Below are 22,810 nucleotides of genomic sequence, written 5' to 3'. Positions count from 1 at the left end.
ACATGCCTGGGCTTCTGAAAATCCTTTTTCCTTGAGCGCTCTTCGAGGAGCTACAAATGAGGCTTGAGGAAAGCTCGGACTCGAAGTGCCCTTCACTAGCCTGGCACCACATTACGGTCGACCATGCCAGTGTGTTTGCGAGATAAAAGATAGAACGGTAGCAATGCCAGGGCTGCCGGTGGCAAAGGGGATTGGATTTATGGTTGTCATTAGAGACGAGGGCATGACCCGTGCTAGGATGTGGAGAAACGATGCATACCAACAATGGTGATGCAAGGGGCAATGACTAAGCTATCAAAGTGAATCGTGGCTGCTTGATGTTAGTGTAAGTAGACACAGATGTATATATGTACATATATTATATCTGTGTCTACGGCAGTCTACTGCTGAAGTCACCAAAAGGCAGAATAGCTATGACCGAATTAGCAACTATGAAAATATTTATCAGGGAGCTGATGGTTCACGGCTAATTATGACGAAAACCCATAATCATGTCGAAGGCTATGCTATAACTCTTTGGTACGGCCGTAGCTCTTGTTGTCTCGGAGTTCTAGGAAAGGATCCGTAAGGAGCTTTTTTATACTCTTACTTTTTTATCTTTTCTGGAAGTTGCTAGCGACGGAAACGTTTTGTGCATATTTTTTACATTTCAGATAGGCAGTGTGGGCACCAGACATTTATGATCTGAAGACATTTCTTCATTTAGGGGATCGAGCTATGCCACCCACTAAAAGTGCTGCTCAACAGGGACTTAATATTTGATCAATGAAAGAGAAATTCGCTGCATTACACCGGTCAGCATAAAGGGGAGACTCAGCACCAGAAAAAGGGCTCATAAAGCTTCAGAGTTTGTCTCCTGGAGTTAGAGGGGAGAGAGAGAGAGAGAGAGAGAGAGAGAGAGAGAGAGAGAGAGGGGGGGGGTACGAGAGAGAGGAAGAGAAAGGGACACGAGAGAAGCAATAGGAAGCTAAGGACATAATCTTTATTATTACAATTTATGTAGCAACTAAAATTCTACGTTGCTTTTTGTTTTAAAAAAATTTTGTCTGCACACTTGCACATCAATATTTTTCTTAATTCGAAAATAACAAGGAACAATAGTACATGTTAGTAAGTTCGCCAGGCTAATCCCTGACTTCCTTTTCAAACTCCGCACATTTCCAAAGTAATAGGGCTAACTGTGTGTCCACCAAGTCCTGCATCACAGAAGAAACAGATAACGCTGGCCGACTCATCGATTTTAAGATGGTACTCATCAACCGGTGATAGCTAAACACAAGTGTTAAGCCAAACGTCAACTGACCTTGCTTTATTGTAAACTATTTACCATTATCTGTCGATGAATTTTCTCATGATAGCAGCCGCATTAGCTTTGTCTGACTGCCATTTATTTTGGATACCATCCAAGATCCATCCCATGTCTCCTTTTTACATATTAGTTTATTTTGTGATCTGTTTTGATATCTTTTTATCCTTTCCTTCGCAAGGAGAGCTTATGGCACTTGCCTGTTCGTAGCGGTGGTTGCACCGTACGAAATGGTTTTAAAGGCTCTACTTTTTTGTATCGATATTTGCCGCTACGTTCTCTTAAGTTTCGGATGATTGTTTTTCTTAGTAAGAGCCTAGTTTTATGTTGACGATCCATATAGCGCTATCGAATCCTCAATTGACACTAGGATCCTCCATGGGCCATCCTTCGATCCGTTTGCGCTCGATAGGATTTTGTTGAAGCAGCTGGCGCGTCGGAAGCGGCATAAGGCCGAAAACCAAAACGAAATAGCATTAGTGGAATCCAGTCGGTCACTTAGTGGCAGAAATACGATTATATAAGAGAGCCAGGGGCTCCTTGGCATTCCGCGCGTTATCTCATCTCCATTTTTGATGCAGCTGGTGACGACAGAGAACTACATGCTTTTTTTTTGCCTTATTTGTCGCGATCGGGCTGGTACGAAATTTGTACGCCGTGTCAACTTCAAGGTGAGATCATTGATTTTTAGAGGCAGAGTACTTTCAAACTCTTGTATTCCCGATACGTGCGCAAGCGAAATTTGTCTTGCGTTAACTGATTTCCGAATTGAACGGAGGAACCACTGCCTAAATCTAAACGTCATGATAGTAAGAGGGGAATGAGGCGTATTGGCTTTCACTATTCTGTTTTGTCCCTCTGTTACGTACGTCGTCTGCATAGCTCTTTTTCTATAATGCGAGGAAACACGAGAACAAGGAATAAAACAAGGTAGATAAAAGTCCTCGTTGGTCATCAGTAGACACAACTGTTGCGCGACAAAGCGACGCTAGTGCCTTATGTGGACGCTAGTGTGACAACGCTAGGCTGAATCAGGAGCTTCAGCATCATCAGCAGGAACATCGGCGATGAAAACAACCCTAACAAGAACAGCTGACGCTTTGCCATCACTACAACTACCGTCGCCGACGCTGGTTGGGCAAGCCCACGACGGACGGACGAACAAATGGCTGGTCGGCCAGGCAACGCATGAACAGACGCCGGAATCGCAGCGGCCTCCCTGCAGCATCGACTTCAGCGGTTTCTCAACCTGTGACGATGCGTCATAGCGTAGACCAGCCATAGTAGTGATGGAGATGATATGCGGCACTCAGCACCCCCTTTACGCTTGCTTCCTGTTACCGCTATAAATATAAAGACGGTAGTAAAGTATCATAAATAGTCGTATTAAACTGGATTGGCCGAACAGGGGCACTGCTCTACCTCTCGTCTATCCTTTGCATCCTTAGCGAGCTGCCGGTAGCAAGTTTAGCTGCGGCTGCTTTGCGCTGTAAGACGAGATGAGACAGGCACAATGGGCCAGAAAAGCACTCATAATAATTATAATAACAACAGTAATAGCGAGCATAGGAAAAGGAACTATTCCGTGGGGTACGAAAAGGGTTTTCTATTATATGGCGGTGAATGCATGCTCAAATCGTCTTCAGTTCAGAACTTCCTGTTTGAGTTGTTGATGTTAGCAATGCGATCAGCGGCCCGAATTAATGCGACGTTGTGGTTTCATTAATAACTTAATTAACTTCTAATACCCTGACTTTTTCGGCCAGAAAACACCTAGAAAGGCTCAGGAGCTTTGTCTATCGTAAATACAGTTTTTGTCAACAATGCCTTTTGTAAATTATCTATCTGTGTCTAGAATTAATATAACCGGTAAACCGTCTTTTCGTTGTCTGCTTGCCGTTGACCCGCTTGTCTGTGTTTGTGGCAGGTGAACTGTTTCGGCTTCAGCGATCAATTGTCCTTCATTTTCCTACCTTTCCAGTTACTCAGAATGCTGGGGCACTTTAGCTATTAGACTAAAATTGGGAAGAATGGTAAACGCTGAGATTCACTTATTAATCTTGCGTTATGCCAAATTTGTACCAACTCCGTAGCTGCAAGCTTAGGTGAAGCGGAAACTTGCTCTCGCTTCACAGAGCTGCGCGTTTTTTTACACGCAGGCCTATAGGCGCGTTAGTATGGATGAGATATTTGGTAGGAGAATCTCTCTCAGCAGAAACTGGCGAGGAAACACGTTACATACTGTGAAGATCGACGCTTCGAGCGTGATGTTCTAGAATTAGGGTGCTAAGTTGCTGTGGACGGTTTAGCTCGAAGCGAAAAGGACGATGCCAACCTATAAAAGAGGTTTGTTCCGGTTGATGCGTCCTTCTCGTGTTTTCGTCCGGATATTGATGGCTGCTAGGTTAGTTTCGGTCAGAACTGGATCGCCAGCATAAAGGTGCCGCCAAAGCCGCTGTCGTGCGCTTATTTGACAAGGGCTAATACTGTTTCACTCTCTGTTAGATGAACAAAGCCTTTTCAAGATACTCTAATCTTGTAAAACTCCGCGGCAAATTCGAGGGGTCAGCCGTTTGCTATACTGAGTTAATAACAAAAAAAATGTCTATATACTGTTGTGTGCCATCATCAAATACGAAGCTTGTCTCCCGCATAAATAATGATATCTATAGGCAAGGAGTTTCTACATTGATTTGTTTACTAAACTTGACTGCAAATTCCGAGTATTATCAAAAATGGAACAGTTATATATTTCACTTGACGTTATATATAGTCAATTGCTCCATTATGAAAAGCGACCTTATGCAAGAAACGTTTCTGATGGAAAATATCGGGCATCTGGTTCATATACCCACAGCAGTGAGTACATTTTGCCCAACAGGTCAAGACTATATGCTATTGAGTTCTGATAGCAGATCTTATTTTCATCATCCCCAGCCTTACCATCAACTTGGTTAACATGGTGCGATAGTGGTATTTGCTCCCATAATAAAGAAATTCTATGCAGGAACTCCATGCAGTCAATGAAATTGGCACGTTTTCCTTATTACAAAATATAATTTTATGCAAGTTTATATAACTAAAGTACCTATAATACATAAATAACTGTGGGTAGATTTTAAAAACCAGCAAACCAGAAGTTTCAGAGTACCGCTGGCCGTTGGAGGAAAGATACAGTAACGTTTCTTCATTGTGTTTTTCCTTCGATACAAGGTAACTGTAATGTAAATAACGCGGCCTTCGACACTTAACCTAACAGGCTCTGGGAAACGACGTTGATCTTTCTTGATTAGCACGTAAATGCGTTGTCACTATTTTCTATCATATGGTTAGTATATATATTTGAAGTCCTTTGATTTGACCCACGACTTCTGCTGCTGCTTCATAGCGCATGGGGAACAACTAGGCAAATTAACATATCATATAAACTAAATTCGCTATACCTGTGTCATATCATCTAGCAGACTACTAGCACATAATCTCTAACGACCCGCTAAACTGAACGTCACAGAGCTCTCGGTACCTCCTATTTGTCATTTCCCGAATTTGAAATTTTCAAAGGGGCATATTAAACTTCATGCATATTCGAATTATGAATTATTGAGTACAACAAATGCAGGCACTGGTCACTTTCATTGTAAAAGACGCGGTAGATACTTTATACTGAAAATGCGCATATCATCACGTACATAGTATATATTTTTTTCACACATCACATGTGCAGTTCCCCTTTTATGGAGAATTTTGCCCCTTTCAGATGCGCCTACCGTGTCGGTTCACGCGAACACAGCATTATATACATGTATCCAGCGATACAGAATTCTACAGTTGGCCAATCGACAGCCCGTCTCGCTATAACAGATTGAAAAGGAGCCCGTACCACTTGTACAGCTGCCTGCACTTATGTACCGCCTTCTGCGACTGCTGCCGTCGCCATTGTTCCGTTACCCCAGACGGGAATTGATGCCATTAACATAATTGCTTCCTGATACAACCGACTGGCACTACCTACCTGCCGGTTGCCCGCTTAGGCGGCGAGCTTGTCCTCTTTGCGTGTCCGTTTGACTGGTCTGTCGACCTAACCGACAGCAGGATAAGAGACGAAGAATGCCAGCGGCTGCGATTGATCACTCAGGCGGATCCACCGAGTTGACGTTCTTCGTGTTCCCCCGAGCATCGGATCATCGATATTGTGGTGGGTCTTCGCACGGGAATGTAGCATCTATTACAAGAGGGGCACGAATGCTGTTTTGTGGAGTATGCTAGCACTATTTGTAATCGAACTTGTAGCGAGGCGGCAAGTCAGATCTTTGCTTATCCCGGTATTATTTGATTAGGTGCCTGAGTCATTCATTCGATGTGTCATTTATACTTGCTCTACGTTAGCGCCAGCATAGGGTCCTTCCCGCCACTTGCGGTCCGATCAAGTCGAGTCGGATTGGCTAACGCCGCGAGAGTTACTATGAACTTTTTCAAGTGCTCTCTAGCAGCAATGACGTTGTATATATGTCTCTCTGTGAATAGTTCTGGCCTAACATGCGTAAATTAGGCGTTACTTTTTGGAGAGCGACGACGCATCCTCGTTCTCACCTTTCCCTTTGTCATCTTTGCTGTTTATGGCAAGGTTTAGGTCTTTGCTACCCTGCTTCAGTCGTGTTATTATGATTACTCGGTGCCAAAGACAGGATCCCCCTATAGATGCCCGTGGGACGTTGACATCTGTCCACAGTATTCCAAATCGTGATCTTTTTGTCGGCTAATGTGTATTGCAGTAAGGCAAGTACCTTAAGTCGAATAACAGCAAGGAATAGATCTTTATGTGAATAAGATGTATCGTGCTATGGGCATCGAAATCAAGGCTTGGAATAAAAATCTACGCAGGAAACTGGCCAGTTCTTGAGTGGAATGATATAATTATACCGAATCACTTTCCGAAGCAACCCCGATCAAGATCTCTGAGGAGCATCTTGACGTCGAGCGCTTGGATTCTGCCGTGCTGAATTATGTACGTGAAGGTTTATTTTTAGGATAAAATCCGGCAGGCGCTGTGACCTAACGTTCAGTCAGGCTATAGCAGTCGGGTTTGTCAAGTTGGCAAAATGTGTCACCAATATACCTATGTACATAAATATCATATGCTTTTGAAAAATTATGACTGAATAAAACACCCGTTGCTTGCTTGCCATATCCAAAAAAGCCATATACAGATAAGAATGTCTTAGGGTGGCTAGTACCTCTTGCCAAGAAATATATCACAGAGTATTAGATGTCCACTCCGTCAGGGTATTAATCGCTAATCAGATAAAGACTCAGTCATATGTTCACTATAACCTCTAAGCAGGCATAATTAATGGTATGCATTGTTCTAAAGCATGATTTATGTCTTGGATGCCTGATCAGCGACATAACAGGGGGGTAGGAAAGACGAACCTTGCACCGGCCAAGGACAGTGAAGACTTCCGGTAGCATCGAAGTTGCGAAGTACGCATACCACAGTCGTCCGTGCTTCATCGTAACTTCTAGTGCGTTTGCTCCGGAAAGAAGGCAGATATCTTGCCTTCCGGCTTTAAAGGACTTAAGGTTTGCACCCTTTAGGAACAGTTGAAAGCGAAACACGGGAGAAGAATCACAAAGAGACAACCCATCACGTTGATTTCTATAACGCGTTTTAAAACGAAGCATTTCTGGTTGTTCTTATTTGCTGCCGTTCCTGTTCTTAGCTAATAGATTTGAGGGGTTAATACTGCTCTTGATAGCAAGTGTCCAAATGTTATTACTGCCGTTGTTACCGCAGGCTTCACACAAGCTAACCAACAGTACTTAAGTGAAGGTCTCTGCTTTTTATTCTAGCGGGAAATCTCTTAGAAAAACAAATATATTGCTCTAGCGATAGTGTGTAATGTCAGTCCCACGGCCACTAGAGCATCAGTCTTAGGGCTGAAGCTGACAAAACCATGCTACCATATACAAACAAGGATGGCGGTGCTACAGTGGGTAGCAGATGAGACTGCGTTGAGTGTGGTCGTCGATGATAGCAAACGTGATATGATAACGGACCCCCTTCAAAACCTTTCCAAGAATAGTAATTTCACCGATGTGGGGCCAGGCTTCGGGTGTACAGCAAAGGGTAGTTGTCCTTGTGTAAGGCTAGCCACAACATCTTCCTCATGCATTCACGTGGGGGTTGGGCTGCTGCTGTTGCTGACGAGCCGTTGCGAATGGACTTCGCGTATTTACTGTGCTTCGCCACAAAACAACTGTGATTCCGTTTAGCGACCACTATTCACTCCCATCATGTTTAGCCTCATTCAAATGTCGAGTACTGACGTCTCATTCATTTGGATTACCAAACTGCATCCACATCAAAGTAAACACCACCTATGCATGCTGCTGCTATTTTGAACGTTAAAAGTACAGCGTTGAGGGAAAACTCGTACCTCGAGAACGGTAGTGATACAAAGCAGCGGAAAAAGCGTACAAAAAGCTTGCAAAGGCTTCGTGTCAGCTCGCATGTTCCTGGGTATCAAGCTTATCCGGATGGTCTGTGCCCACTGCCTAGCTCCTACACATTGGGTTTTGCTGCCTATTCTCCTAGATGATGGCGCTACCCACGTACTTCAAACAGCCTCGGCCAACCAGACAGGAGCATTAGTGGGGAATGAGTGTGGGATCGATCCTACTTCTGCTACTCTGCTATCCGTCTCGTAGAGCTATACTAACTGCTAAATGAGTGCCACTGCAAGAGTAGACGCGTAAACAAGTTTGCACTGTCCTATGCATCCGCGGCGTTTCATCTCATGCTCACCCCTTTTAGACTGTGCTGCCGCAAGAAAGATGTGTTCACAACGTGTTCTATTTAATGGTATCGCCTGGGCCGCCAGGTGACGAGCGGCCTGAATAGGAAAAGCGGTTGCTTCACTGAAGTAGCACCGCTGTTGTTGACACTGATACCGGTTAAAACGTGGGAAAATGAAACATGACGTCGCGGAAACTTTTCAGATATTTTCGAGGCGAAATTAGGTAGGAAACAGAGCGTATTGCGCGCCATATTAGCTATTTAGGAAACAGCGCTCGTTAGAACTTCTGCGACTGTTTAAACGATTTGAGTTTTACATTCGTAACTGCCGACAGGGCGCATTACATCGAACGGCTATTTGTTCCCGTAGCATACGCACTGCGTCTGCTCTGTGCTAGCCAACGTGCATCTCATACATGTATCCTAAGGGCTCGTAGGCAGACAGCAATGACTCTATGAAATGCTGTTGTTGTTGAAGTCACTAGCGACTTCTAACGGTCCAAAGCAATTTCCAGTTGTGTTACGATCGCTTCCGTCTGTTGCTTCGAAATACTGGAAGAGAAGGACGGAACGGCAAGAGACCGTTGCGGAATGAGCCTCTGGTTGATATTATTGGGAATAAGGATTCTAGCCTGCGAGTAACTGAAAATGCCCACCGTTTAGATATTCCATGCACGTGGGCGGCGACGCAATACAGTAACACTTCGAATAAATGTGCGCGTTTTACGCCGACGTGACGGCGCTAATGTTTTGCAGATGATTACGTGTACATAATTCACCTACACGCGACGTAGGGCACGGGTATGCCGTTTCCTTTGTTCGGGCATTGATGGCCGAAACACGGGGCAGTAAGCGGCCTGATTCACTTAGACCAAATGTAGAATGAGCTGATGAAAGTGGACAAAAGAGTTAAGGTAAACGATTTAGTCAAACCAAGCAAACAAAGATGATGCCCTTCTTTTTCTCAGATAGGCCAGATAATGTTATTTGTAGAGTTATTTTTATAAGCAAACAGATACTTATATTCGGCTTACTACGCCTTGTGGAAGGTCGAAACATTAACAACATTATTTGGTGGGAAAATAATACGTGATACTTTATTGTCGTTTAAAAAGGATACGTTTCTGTTCGACTGTACAAGGTTTGCTTAAAGGAAAAATGTGTTTGCATTGTAGATTGAAACGACGAGCACCCATAACGCAAAAATAATTGGTATGGAAAAGAGCAAGATGGCGGCGTAGTATTCGCCAACGGCATTTGCGCTATTCAGGTCTTCGAGTCCCTTGCTGATTGCCGGCGGACGCTTTGGCTATTGAAACCAGATAACATTAAAATGAAGAAAATGGAAGCCTTTGATGTGGAGATTTAACTTATTTCATTGGAGTCGTTTGCGTCAACGCAGCTGAAATGAGCAAATAAATCAGTGCTCGTATACGAAGCTAAGTGATTATATGGTAGGGTTAGTTTAAAAAAAAAAAGCTATGAAGATGCGATGTATATAGAAGTGCTGCGTAATACTGAAGATCTGAAGAAAGGATACCAAAAGCATGTTCTACCTTTTGTCAAGGGTGGCATACGACCGCACCAACCTCTTTGTTAGTATCATTTTTCAGATCATAAGCCTGCTGAACCATTTGTTCCAATCCGATCTGCCCGCAATAATAACCACTAATCAAACTCATCGTTCTGTAATATATACTGTAACCTTTCTCATTATATATTTACTAGCAGGTCATCTATAGGGTGATAATTCAGACAAGTCTGTTTTTTCCCTTCTTAATGTATGTGTGCTTCCGTTATATTGAGAAATGATTCAGACGGCGTAAAAATAAGTGCTGTTCCGTCCAAGGATTGGGTGAGAGATCAGACACGGCGATTTCATGGGAGATGACTGTACTGCTAAGCACAATACAGCTTTTATGGTGGTATCGAAAGGATGACAGCAGAAGACGGGACCGCACGCCTGTCCGGTGGATTACGCGCTCCACTGAACGAAGCAAGTAGCCAAAGGCAGCAAAAAGAAAAGAGAAATCACGCCATTCATAAAACGTACACTGGAAAAGACATGAGTCGAGGGCACGAGTTCGGGATGAGAAAATGAAGGGTATTTCTCGTTTCTCGTTACGGGCCTTGAGCCTACCTTCGGGTTTCAAGAAGCCAAAGCGGGTGGTAGGATTAGAACGAGTGGGAAGTCTGAAAAAGGCTCACGATCAGAGCACAAGGGAAGACTGATGTTAGGAGCTATTAACAAGCGCATTTAGAAGCAGCAATAACAAGGGTTTAGGCATGGTATCATGATGTTCCGGTTAGGTGTACGGAGTCACGCTGAAGTCAATGAAGATCTACGAATCTCGCCTATCTTGGCGTGGATTGAAGCGAAAGCTGCGAATGTGATAGCACTATTGATGGTGGTGGATGTAAGTACTATACAGACAAGTAAGTTTTCACGAGAAAAAGATGCATTAAATGGTACATTGAAGAACAGCGAAGTCTCGATTGATACACGAACACAGATTAAACAACAACAACAACACCACGTATTGGGAACAAAAAAACCCCTAACTTTCATCAACTGAGAATCGCAGAAGATTGCATTAGTAACCTCGTTCTTTACCTGATTTCTTATATGGTATTTACATGTCGCTAGTCTTCAGGATCTATACCGTTAACTTTGTACTATTTACATGGGTAAAATATTTTCAAAAGATATTATGTAAGCGCTCAACTTAGTGTGTTAGCAATAGCTGAACGCTCAGTATCTATAAAAACTTCACGTAAAAAAGCGTTAAGTTATTCATCATAGATGACCAGCATTTATGAAGCCTGCTCGGAGAGGCAACACGTAATCTATAGGACTACTGCAAGCCATAGATAAGAAAGCCATATCTTGCGGTGTATTGCTAATTTGATAGCAAGGAATAGCTACAAATTTATAATGTTCATTATAAATCGCACACATTGACTGAACTGGCCTAAATTCGCCTCATATGGAACTCGTAGGAGGAATACAGACGGAATAGGTCTTAAACTATGGTTGATATTATTAAAAGGATAACAAGGCTGCGTCAACGGGCGGAATAAAGAACCCAAATTGGGTATTATTACAATTAGATGAATGTTTTTGATGTGGAAATTTATGGCTGATGGAATCCAAAGTATGTCAGTCCTACATTCGTTAAATGGTATCTTATCTGATGCAACATGCGACCATCATATCGGGGTTTGATACTAATATTTCACGAATAGTTTTTTTTTTTATAAAGTGCATGAAAGAAATCTGTATATAATGTTTATAAGAGCTCTGATGATATTTACGATGAATAATACAAATGATTATTGTTTCTTGTCGTCGTAAAGGTACAATGATGATGATGTGATGACCCGCAATAGGCTCTATGCTAATTTGAGCAGGAAATCATTGTGAATAATCCTAAACAAGGCCAAAGACCTGCACCATGGGTAGGTAACTAGCAAGATGTTTAGCAGATACATATCTATATGTATAGGTTGAATTGTTTGCTAATTTGTAGTTATTACTTTTTTTATAAATCAGTTTGTGATAATGGTGGAACATTTTTCCCACTTGTTCAATTATACTGCATAGATGAAGCATCAATATCATTCAGCTACACATTTATGTTACACACAAGTTATATTTATTATTGCCTCCCTCTCTCTCTCTCTCTCTCTCTCTATATATATATATATATATATATATATATATATATATATATATATATATATAGGCCTCCTCGATCGTATAAATTTGAATACGCCCCTTGGGAGATACTTCCAAGAGTACCCCGATAAACGCAATCACCGGAACCTGTTGCTCGAATCGGGCCCTATAGCATATATTGCACTGTAAATACATGTTGAAAAAATAACATTTTCATAATATGGTTTTGAATGGGCGAACTTTTTCGTCCTGAGAGGGTCTCAGTTCCTATTCGTTTACCTGCATTTGAATGACGGCCTTCTGATCCATTTGAAGAATCATAGATAAATCTTTTGGGGTCTTACGAATCATAGACAATAAACATTTGTCACGATCGTTTGCAGTCCTTCACAACTCAGCCATAAAAAGTAGAAACATCTGACAATAGACAAAACTTTGCTTGATCTATGTATGTGCAAAGTTGGCAACAACGCTAATCTCAATGCCGATAGATTGCATAATAACGCTAAAGTTATGCCCAAAAGGTTTTGAATGCTAGCATTCGTCCTTTGTTCATTTAAAACAGCTCTGAATGAGTGATGGCTCTCTTTAAATCATAGTTCTGCACGCTTCATTGGCTCGATACTAACATATTGTTCCATATTCCAGATCAACTGTCAGTCTGGCACAATACGAACAGCAAAATAAACGTACACTTTGCCACCTCATGATTTCCGACTTTGGCTTATTTTTATGGGTGACAGTTAATTTCCTTGCACATAGCGGCTTCTCTGATGTTATAGGATGTTCTCTCGTTGTAAAGACATGACTTCTCAACGTTTACCGAATTGCTCGTTCGAACGTTAGGCCTATCCAACGTCAGATGAAGAAAACCCACCGCCAGTACTCCCGACTGAGGCCTGCATCTGGGGGCCGAGCATCGTAGGTCGCCATAGTGGCGTGTGGCAACTTGTACATTTTCAGTCATTCACTCCTGCGTTTACTGCCGAACACAGCACTTTCTGTGGCGTCCATACGTTAGGCCATCTGGCCGACGTCTCCGGCGTAGACCAAAGAGAAGCTTTCGTGCTCTCGCGCAGCCGAGTAGCAGTAACTTCAGAGACTCTGCAGGCTGGTGCTCAGCTCTGGCAGCAAGGGATGCCCGGACACGCATAGGCCACAAGAGAGCGGTCATTAGTGGCCCCGGTCACGTTGAATGCAAATAGCACCAATGCAGCTAAGCAGAGGGTTAGCTTGCGTCTCCGCAGTTGAGCAACGGTAACTTTCGTCGCCCCTGTTCTCTCTCCCTGTGTTTCGCTATTACTGACCTTGGCAGGAAGACAGCAAATACGGACTAGGCCAGGTAAAGTCTGCAAATTTCCTCCCATCTTCCATGAAGCGAAATGCATACGGCGGCATCGAATGAAGGGGTAAGTCACGGAGCAATAATAGCAGATTCAATGAATACTGCCTACTGCAGGCCATATGTGCGAATTATGCTTCCATAGGCCTACGGTTCTTCGCAGCTGTTTCCCGTCGGTCCTACAAGCCTCCATTGCCTTACACAGTCTTCTTGCTTCAGCCGAGTCGAATGCTCCAGTGTTTCCAAAGGCAGCAGCGATGTACCAACAATGCTGCTCTCCCTGATTCTAACGCAACCGGAGGGACTTAGGAATTGGGAAATAACCAATTACCATGGGACCAGCATAGGAAACCGAGCCGAGGTACCTCCAGTGACACATAGGCAGCCACGTAGGGCGCAAACACATAGGCAGAAAGAACTTGCTCGTAGGGTTGGATGACCCTGAAAGACACCTCAAACGGATCCAAGATCCGATCTTCCCCTTCGAAAAGCTTGTCCTCATGAGTGTGCCGTACCTTCTTTTTCTGACGAATCCCTCGGAGACCCCTGTCTAGATTCAGCATACACACATCAGCCAAACTATTTTGGCTGGGTAGCGAAGCATGTAGGTACAGCCAAGGCACCTTAGCTGCATTTCTCTTCTTTAAGCAGCAGAATGTCCACTACAACTATTTTTCGAAAACGTGCCAACGGCCTACCTCCAAAGACGTAAATTGGCGAAGATATAACGGTAATATGTGATCCTGGTTGTTGCCGTCGTTGCTGTTGTTATCATCAACTTTGTTGGCGAGAAGCCCTTGAAACTTCTTTTACTAGAGACTTTGCCCTTTGTGCGTTCTTTCATAAAAGACAGCTTTAAATAACCTCTATGCCTCTATATTACTTTCTCGTCCGCTGAAGTGCACTTTTCCACTAGAGTAAGCATTGGGATGGAATAGGAAGCAAAACTTCACCTCCCCTGCGGTTTAATTTTTCCTTAGGATCATTGTTGTCTTTTCCGATCGATTCCACCATTCCACTCGTGGCGACAGATTCCTAGGGGTACTGCTGCCGACGACATTGAGCTTAACTTCCCTTCAACTCTGATATATTACCGTGTCTGTCTTTCTTATTCCGTTTGCCTCTGAGAAATACAATATAGGACGGTGTTTCCTAAACATGAAATGCTGCTTGGCTACAATCAAAAGTATGGATGCATTAAAATCATTCCATTTTCATTTCGTATTCTTCCCTTTCAATGGTAATTTTGTTAACACTCTTTTGCTTCTAGACGTGTTTCTAGTTGAATACGAGCAATTGCAAATAATAAGGTTTTAAGCGTAGTGTAAGCTCTTACGCAAAAGGCAATATATGTATTGAACTTCTGTAAAATAATATGAGTACTCCGAAGTTGGTTGAAAATGTACTCCGATTTGGGATCTATATATTGAAGCGCAGTATCTAGATTTATTTATTTATTTACTTTATCAGGCTGTTCATCGTAGCGCGTATACAATCATTTACTACTGCTGGTACTAAACAAGCCAGTTCATTCTTAATTATCTAATCAAATTAATCGCTGAAAACATCGCGTACTTTTTCGAAACTTGAACAAAAATCAGATATTATCTAATTTCATCGAACTGAGCAAAGCATCAACGATATTAAAAAGATTAAATTAACTTTCATGAAAAGGGCATAAAATAGCCACTTTTGGAGTTCTCATACAAAAATCAACGGTCATTTTGACAAGAAAAATATAATTTGCTTATCAGGCAGTCTAGATGAGGTCTTGCATTCTTGATACTCTAAACGTTATGCATATCATACTCGTGCTAGGAACTTTTTTTAAAAATTTTTAATGATTACGACCTCTACTGTGTCGCTGTTCCATTTTTGATGCAGTGTCCTGTCTACTACCTCGTAAGCTTCACATGGCATTCCGGGACATAGACAATGAACGTGAAGCAGCGCCTGGCGCACGAATTGAGCACGATGGCATCGTGGCCGTCGGCTGTACACCTGGGCACACACTTGAAGGTCAACACGATTTGCAGTGTTCCTTTGGTCTATGGGATGCCGCAGTGTTTCCTGAGTGCGTACCTGGTAAGTTGACTTTTTGCTATATATATATATATATTTTATATTGTCGCTCTTTTTAACTTGACCTATTAGGGCCACGATGGCCTGAACTCTCTGCATATCCCATAAAGCGAACAACATTCCAAGGTCTTAGCCACTTCCATTCGTGTTTTCTAGGCAGAAGCTTAGCCGTCTAAACCACTGCAATTATGAATTACCGTCAAAAGAAATTATCGTGCACTAACCATTGCATCAATATGTTTTGTATATAGAGCCGTGTGAGCTTCCAGTGTTAGAGAATGGCTACTACCTAGGTGGCCTGAGAGCAGGTGAATCACTTTCGCACGGGTCATCCGTTGAATTCGATTGTGAGATTGAATTTCTCAAGAATTCACCAAGTAAACCAATCAAATGTTCGGAAGGACAGCTCGTACCCGGTCCTCCAGTTTGTCTGCATCTCGGCGATCTAGGAAGAGGTACCGTGGATTGTAACCGTTCTATCTAAACATCAGTTCTGACTCAAGGCCAAAAGGTACAAAGCCTCCATAACGCAATAGCCTTTAACCTGCCAGAATAAACGAAACAAAATTAAGCTTGTGGAAAACAGGCGGTACACTCAAAGTCATCTGCCGGTATCGAAGCCATAGGGATTACAACACAATTAAGCTTGATCTGTTATTGCATACGTAATTCCCGAATATACGAAACTATGCAATATACTCTGATTATTTCCATCCATTATAGCGTAGAAGATATACGTGCAAAATCACTTAGAATATTCTAAGTAGTGGCGTGTTTCGAAATTTCATCTGTGAAAAAACCCGCCGGTTTTAGACGTATAACCTGAAAACTTCCTGCATACTTGGTGATATGAATTTTCAATGCCAATATTTACTAACTTGTTTGTAATAGTAATAATTTGTTACTATTATTTAAAAAAAAATATTTTCTAAATTTTTTGCTAACCTATATTCATTCAGTTACTGCTTTTATTTTATCATATTGTTTCCTAAAAATCCATCGTTCTTTGTGGGTTCCTTAACAGGCTGAATATCCTTACCGGTTATAGTTGGTACCCCCATTGTGTCCAGAGCCTGATCGTTCAGAGTGAGATTTAAGTTGTGTAGCAAGAGAATGGAGTTAATAAAGTTCTCTTTGGCAGATTTCTGCATGATATTGGCATCTTGTCAGGAACGCCAAGCCTTCGCTGTCGATGTTCTATTCGAAAGGGCCAGGTCGAAAGGAAATCATGAAGGACTCACCGATAACTCTGAGACACTCTACCCCCGCTTTTTCAGTGGAATAGTGAGATTAAATCGGTAAAGAAGGCGGTCTGACCTTACATTTACTTAGAAAAGTCGCCTGCCCACTGCTTACAATTAAGCGTCCTAATTCATTCCGATGAATAGGTTGTCTCACTTGAAATAGAGCTTACGAAAATAAGTACAGATGACATGACGAGGCGGCCATATCGTAAAATTGAAAGACGCTGGATTGTAACAACGGGCAAGCAAAGGCCATAATTAGATATAATGACTGAGATATTATCAAATCTGTGGATTGTCGAGGTGAGGCACAGTAACAGATCTTCAGTAGAAATTGCTTTCTTAATAAGACGAGGTAAAAACAGACCTCTAGCATTCTTTAATTCGAATCCCATATTAGTTGCAATCATTTAATTAGTATGCCATTTAAACATTTATGTCTAGTTTTTTCTCAGCAATAATTTTTAGCTCGTACATTTTTCAACACTCGGGAGATTTCTACTAAGAGATTTAGAAGGTTTCATGAATAATTCTATCTGCAATTTAAGTTTCTCTTACACGAGTAGGTCCTGTGTACGGGCCAAAAATTAGGACCGAGTTGAAGATAATGGGCGTAGCATCGATTAATTAAAGCATTTATGCCAGCATCATAGATAAAAAAACGTATAGCTCCATCCAAAATATGACGATGTCATGTTTGACAGATTGTCTCCGTTGATCCTGAGACCAAGTACTAGCATAATTATCATCCAGTCTACATGGTCTCAGAATTAGTTGATACACGCCGAAGTAAAGGGCTCATTCAACAAAAATATTTGTATAAAAATAGTTTTGGCGCGCTCGGGGAGACTTTTTTGACTATATTGCATCCTTTAGCAAAAACGCAATAAAATCATACCTGTATAAAGTAGTGCTATTAAAGGTAAGTAAAGCCAGCGCATCAAATCCGAAAGGACCACAAACCAAATATACCAATCGTTCGATCTCAAATCAGCTATTGCCCAAGATCGTTGAAACAGACATCATTGACCAAGACCAGATTTTAAGGAAATATTATAGTTCTTCTAACCTCCGTAGATGTCAATGAGAAACACTCCATAAAAAATAGAACCCTTTCTACTAAATGAACAGATTAAGTCTGATTTCATGTATGATTATTTGGTATTTTGAATACATATGCACGTTGAATAATAGGGAGAGATATGACAATCTTACTGTGGCACGTATTTTCATCGCCCTGTTCCCACAGAAGAGCTACTTCGTCGCCGCGAATGGGCAGCCGCGGCTGCCCGTGGAACAGGTGACATCAGCGGAAGACGGAGCTGTTCGACCCCCGAACGAATCCACCAGAGTCTCGTTTTTCCTTCGGAGCAAAATCTGGAGAAAACAGCTAAAGATAGTCTCGTCAAGGTACACGGTTTAGGAAGTAATTTTTTTTAAGTTTTTTGGTTATATTGAAGTAACATTGAATTAAATAAAATAAGAATAAAATAAAATTAAGCTCGTTTGCAGCCAGCGTACACACAGACATCTCGAACACCCCAATAAATCGCTGCGATACTTTTAATGTTTTCTGTAGATTTAATAAACGCCATCAAACATATTTTTATATTATCCTGCCGTGTAACATCGAGTTTGAACGATTAAGAACTTTAAGCAAAGTTTTAATTAACTTAATTCAATATTTGGTTTATGTAATCGCTAGCGAGCGTTTGGGCAAAATAGTTCTCGTAATTATCTGTAAGTACCTATAATATTACCTTTATACGGTTACGGCAGCGTTAACTATTCTTCAATTGAGGTCATTCATTAGTCTTCGTGAGAATAATCAACTTGAAGGCGTTCCAATTGGCCTATTAACAGTAATTTACTCGTATACTTATATTTCAATTATGAATGGTCGACGAAATAGATAACAAATAATTCCCTTACGTAGAGATACGATTTTATACAAGAGTTTCAACAAAGCCCAGATTAATCAAATATTCTTAACCGGAACGCCTCTATACGTTCGAATCATCAAACTTCGAAGCTAATGTATATACGTCTCCGTAAAAGTTGACACTTGTGAGTTTTCGCTGGACGCAAATTCCCTAGTAAAATTGGCGGACAGAAGGCATAACCAAGACGTATAGAAAGAAAGAGACAAAATCGAGAACAGATACGGAATTGGAACCAAAGGTTTACTCAAATCCCGTCAACGGCGCTTATGTCACAGTTTTTGTATGAATACATAATATGGAATTGGAAAGCATGGTCTTCGGATGCTATGGGAACGATGGTGACAAGCATGGTCTTTATATTAGTATTTCGACATTGTACGTTAGCTTACAAAGCCCTTAATCTGCCCTTCACGATTTACAGTGACGGGGAATCGCGAAAAGAAAATCGTCGTGTGCCACATACTAAGATGGCGCCGTACTTCAAAACAAAAACAATGATAATATTGATTTGAAACGAATAGATAGATGACGCTAAAGTACAAGACAATAACGACTCAAGCTGCAATTGTTAACCTTGTATTTAGTTGGGTAATATTAAAGCAGTGACTTGACAGTATGTGACGCTCCTATATGCCTGCAATACGCCTGCAGCGAAAACCGAAGATTTATCATACTAATTAGCCGTTTTTTAGTTATCAAAAGTATACTGTTGTTTACGGCAATCTGTTACAAAGAGGCTTCACGAATTTTTTGAAAAGGAAAAACTAAACCATTTGGACACACTTGGAGAGCGTTGACACGATAACATCGAAAAATTAGAAAAAGAAAGGCTTTAGATGTTCCGGTTCAGAAATTTGTTTTTCATTCAACAATACTAGATAGCATTTTCTTGCTTGTCGATGACTCCCAGATAAGGCCCAGTGGATCAGATACTCCAGTGTAGCTAGGATCGCCATCAATTCTTCACGCTTATGCTGTACGTTCGTGACCGATGAGCGTGATAAATTGTAGCTATGGTTTCGTTATGCCGTTCGTCTTAAAAAATTTTTCCTCGACCATGGCCGATCTTTCCTGCATAATACTTGCTGGGTTGAAAACTGCTTCTGCAATTACGATCTCGCCGGCTGTAGGTATTGCTGATACGATGACGACCCAGGTTGTTTCTTTTGTAAACTTACTGATCGAATAAAGGACGCCTAGGAAACATATCTATTTCCGTTTAATAAACGAGATAGTCACAATCGCGATTTAGCCGTCCCGAAAGAAAGAGCAGCATTTACTAATGAAAAAATGAATTCGAACTAGTCCCCAGACTTTTATTGGCCCAGCCGAACGTACAGTCATCACATCGGCTTTTTTAGTGGTTTGTTTGGATTACATTTATAATATTTCGCCATTCACTAGCGAGATACAGCCATCCAATGATTTATCGCACTTGAATAGAATCAACAAAAACCATGGAAACAAGGCCATGCTGCTAATTTAAAAAAAAAAAACCATTTAAAACGTTGGTGATGATTTTACCAGCTAATACTCATAATAAACAACATCGTTACGCGTAAATCGAAGGTAGAAAAATGTTTTCTGTGTGACGACGTGCTCCGCTCGCAGAAATTGAAGCCGCGGATTTCATTTTACGACTTTACACATCGCTGGCCAAAGACGCGAACGCAAACTTTGCAATAAAATCAAACCTCATCTACCAGATATCAAATAAAGAAAAAGCAGAAATTTTAATGTTAAGATTATTAATATTAGTGTCATATACAAGGCCCCGATTGGCCGAGAAAATCCAGACTATCTAGTTTTTTGAGACCTTCATAGTAAATAGCTGGCGAAAATTATCGAAAACTCATATAAAATAGCTTGGTAATATCAAGCTAGGTTACATGTATGCAGCTACATTATGCATAAATACACTACTGTTCAAAACCTGAATTTGTTTGAGTCTGACGGATTTAGGTTTATGTTGACAAGATGCTGACCTATGGTTAAAAAAAAAAGGCAAACAAAATCTGGTCGTATTTTGTAAAATCACTACCTGCGTAGAATTTCCTACTTCGGCAGGCTTACGCCTCCATAGCAACTCAGTGGCGTAATGTGCCGTCCTATTTCACGCTGTTTAGTCAACTCCAATGTATTTTGGTGGTTACAAGACGCAGAGTGCTTCCATACATAATGAAGAATATTAGCTATATTGGCGAGTGAGACACCATAAATCGACTGAATTTTCGCAGTAAAAATATTATGACGTTGACCTGCACGGCGTGAAAAACTACGAGCGCTAAAATCCGTTTTAAATAAGTCCTGATAGGGCGAGCCGAACGAACAAGGATGAGAGAGAATGTCGTATTAATCCTACATTGTTAAGAGGTGAGGCGAGTTAACGGCAAAGCACTTCGGCCTGACACACTGATAAACAACCGTAAGGCAAAACACAGGTCGCGAAACACTGCGTTCAGTTTTTGTGGAAGTTTAACCCAAAAAAATCCCTTCCCTCCACCAAAATAAGGAAACGTAATCGAGCATGCGGCCTACTTGAATTAAATCGGATCGGAACCTTTTCGTACTGCGTATTTTTATTACTCTTTCGAGAATGCTTCTTAAGTATATGATGCAGACGCAATGAGTGCTTTGTTTACTCAACAATGGGATTAACACAGCCTTTCAGGCAGCGCGACGGGCCTTCCACCATGGGCTAGGCGCTTTAATAATGTTGACTGCAACGATTTTACGGAGTACAAGCGAGCAACTAATGTACTAATTATTTCACTACAGTATAAAATGGCCGCCAATCTCTGAGCGGGATTCATAAGTACTTTGTAGTCAACTCTGTGGTGACATTATTACTTGCTTTGGAATGTCGTCCACGAACCAGATATAACTTTTGTTGTTATACGGTTCTTTGTTCATCAATGCATATTAAATCCACAATGCCTTTCAGCTTCGCTGATAAAATAAACACCTACACCTACACCTACACACACACACACACACACACACACACGTATAAAAACAATTTTAAACATGCTCTCATATAATATTGTTTTGTCCCAGCTCAAGAAAACGCTTAACTCCGCGGCTCATCCCGTATTGGTCGAACATCATTTGAATCTGTTTCTGGAACCTCGCTCATTGCTCGTTTTGCCCTAAAAAGCATGCCACGGCAATGCTTACACGGTCCCTCTGTCCGCGCGAAAGCTGTTTAATTTGCCTTTGCCTTTTGATTTCGTCACAGCCCTATGAAACTTATAGGGTGTCTCTTTGCTTGCTTTTGAAGGAGTACAACGTTTTGCTTACCGGGCAGTGGTAAGACCCGCTAGCCTTGTAGATGATGTAGTCCTATCTAAACGACAGCAAGTTACCTTGAACAATAAGGGCAATAGTCAAAACACTTGCGTTAAGTACGGACAAAGTCTACTGAGATGCACAGCGCAATACGGATTGTTTGATTGATAACTAAAAAAATCTCTATCTCTATGGCGAATCAGAAGTGTTTCAGTAACTTTACGATAGCGTAGCACAAACGGTAAACGTAATAACTACAGCTGCTTGTTCAACGAGCTTGTCAATAGGAGGGTGAATTTTTTTGCTGACAAGTAATATTACTATCGTATCTCTTATAATTAATTTGGTTTTAAGAATCTGAATCTCAAGTTGTAGTCTAACCTTTCCACCCCTGTGCAAATGAGCCTCTGACACAAGCAAAACGATGTGACACACGTCTAGTCATGTACTATAACACTGTCGTTTGAATAAGATCTAATCCGAAGTGATTCTTCAGACGCACCATTACTACATAGGTCTGTGAATTGTTTGCGCAAGTCGGCATGGCTTTCCTTAACCACAGTACGGGACAGTAAATGCATTTTACCGTAAAAGTATCCACGAACCTTTCGATCTGAGTTAACTTGTACGACAGCTAACTTTGAATTGAAAGGACGACAGTCGACAACAACAATAACAACAAAATGTCAAGCAACATTTTCGTCCTCTTTTCTTTCACTCTCTTTAGTCTTTGTTTTGCTTTCTTTGTAGAAATGCGATATAGAAAATATCAAAACGTTGGTACATTGAAAAGTGACAGCGCTTGTTTAAGGCGATGTTACACTTGTGCCTAATGACAAACCTATAGACATTTCCTGTATACGATTGGCTGTTAATCTCGATTTTTGTTTCTTTCAAATAGTTATTATTTTATGTATGACAGTTTGTTTATGCGCAAATAAGGTTTCTGCTTATAGTAAACCCATGATGCTAAACAACGATCTAAATTCTGGTACAAATGTAGGTATCGTAGAAAAACTCTAATTAGCTCTTTAAAATGGATTTTAGAGAAGTATGTACAGTTGAGGTGTAAAAAGAGTGTTAAATCAAATATTTCGGATCATGCCTCGTTGTTTGGATCCTCTTGTTTG

General features: G+C 41.4%; 1 protein-coding gene across 1 annotated transcript in view; it reads left to right on the top strand.

Moving 5' to 3' along the window:
• The window catches only part of Hasp (Hig-anchoring scaffold protein), a 205,738-nt gene that overhangs the window by 160,202 nt on the left and 22,726 nt on the right, over positions 1 to 22,810 (top strand). The window contains exons 19-21 of the mRNA XM_086987784.1: positions 15,008 to 15,208; positions 15,457 to 15,660; positions 17,699 to 17,859. Of these exons, the coding sequence (XP_086843910.1) occupies positions 15,008 to 15,208; positions 15,457 to 15,660; positions 17,699 to 17,859 (566 nt within the window). The remainder of the gene's footprint in view (positions 1 to 15,007; positions 15,209 to 15,456; positions 15,661 to 17,698; positions 17,860 to 22,810) is intronic.

This window comes from Varroa destructor, unplaced genomic scaffold (assembly GCF_002443255.2).
Source record: "Varroa destructor unplaced genomic scaffold, Vdes_3.0 BEIS01000001.1, whole genome shotgun sequence".
In the NCBI taxonomy this organism is placed as follows: Eukaryota; Metazoa; Arthropoda; class Arachnida; order Mesostigmata; family Varroidae; genus Varroa; species Varroa destructor.
Note: the sequence above shows the minus strand (reverse complement) of the source record. Positions and strands in the feature narration are given on the sequence as shown.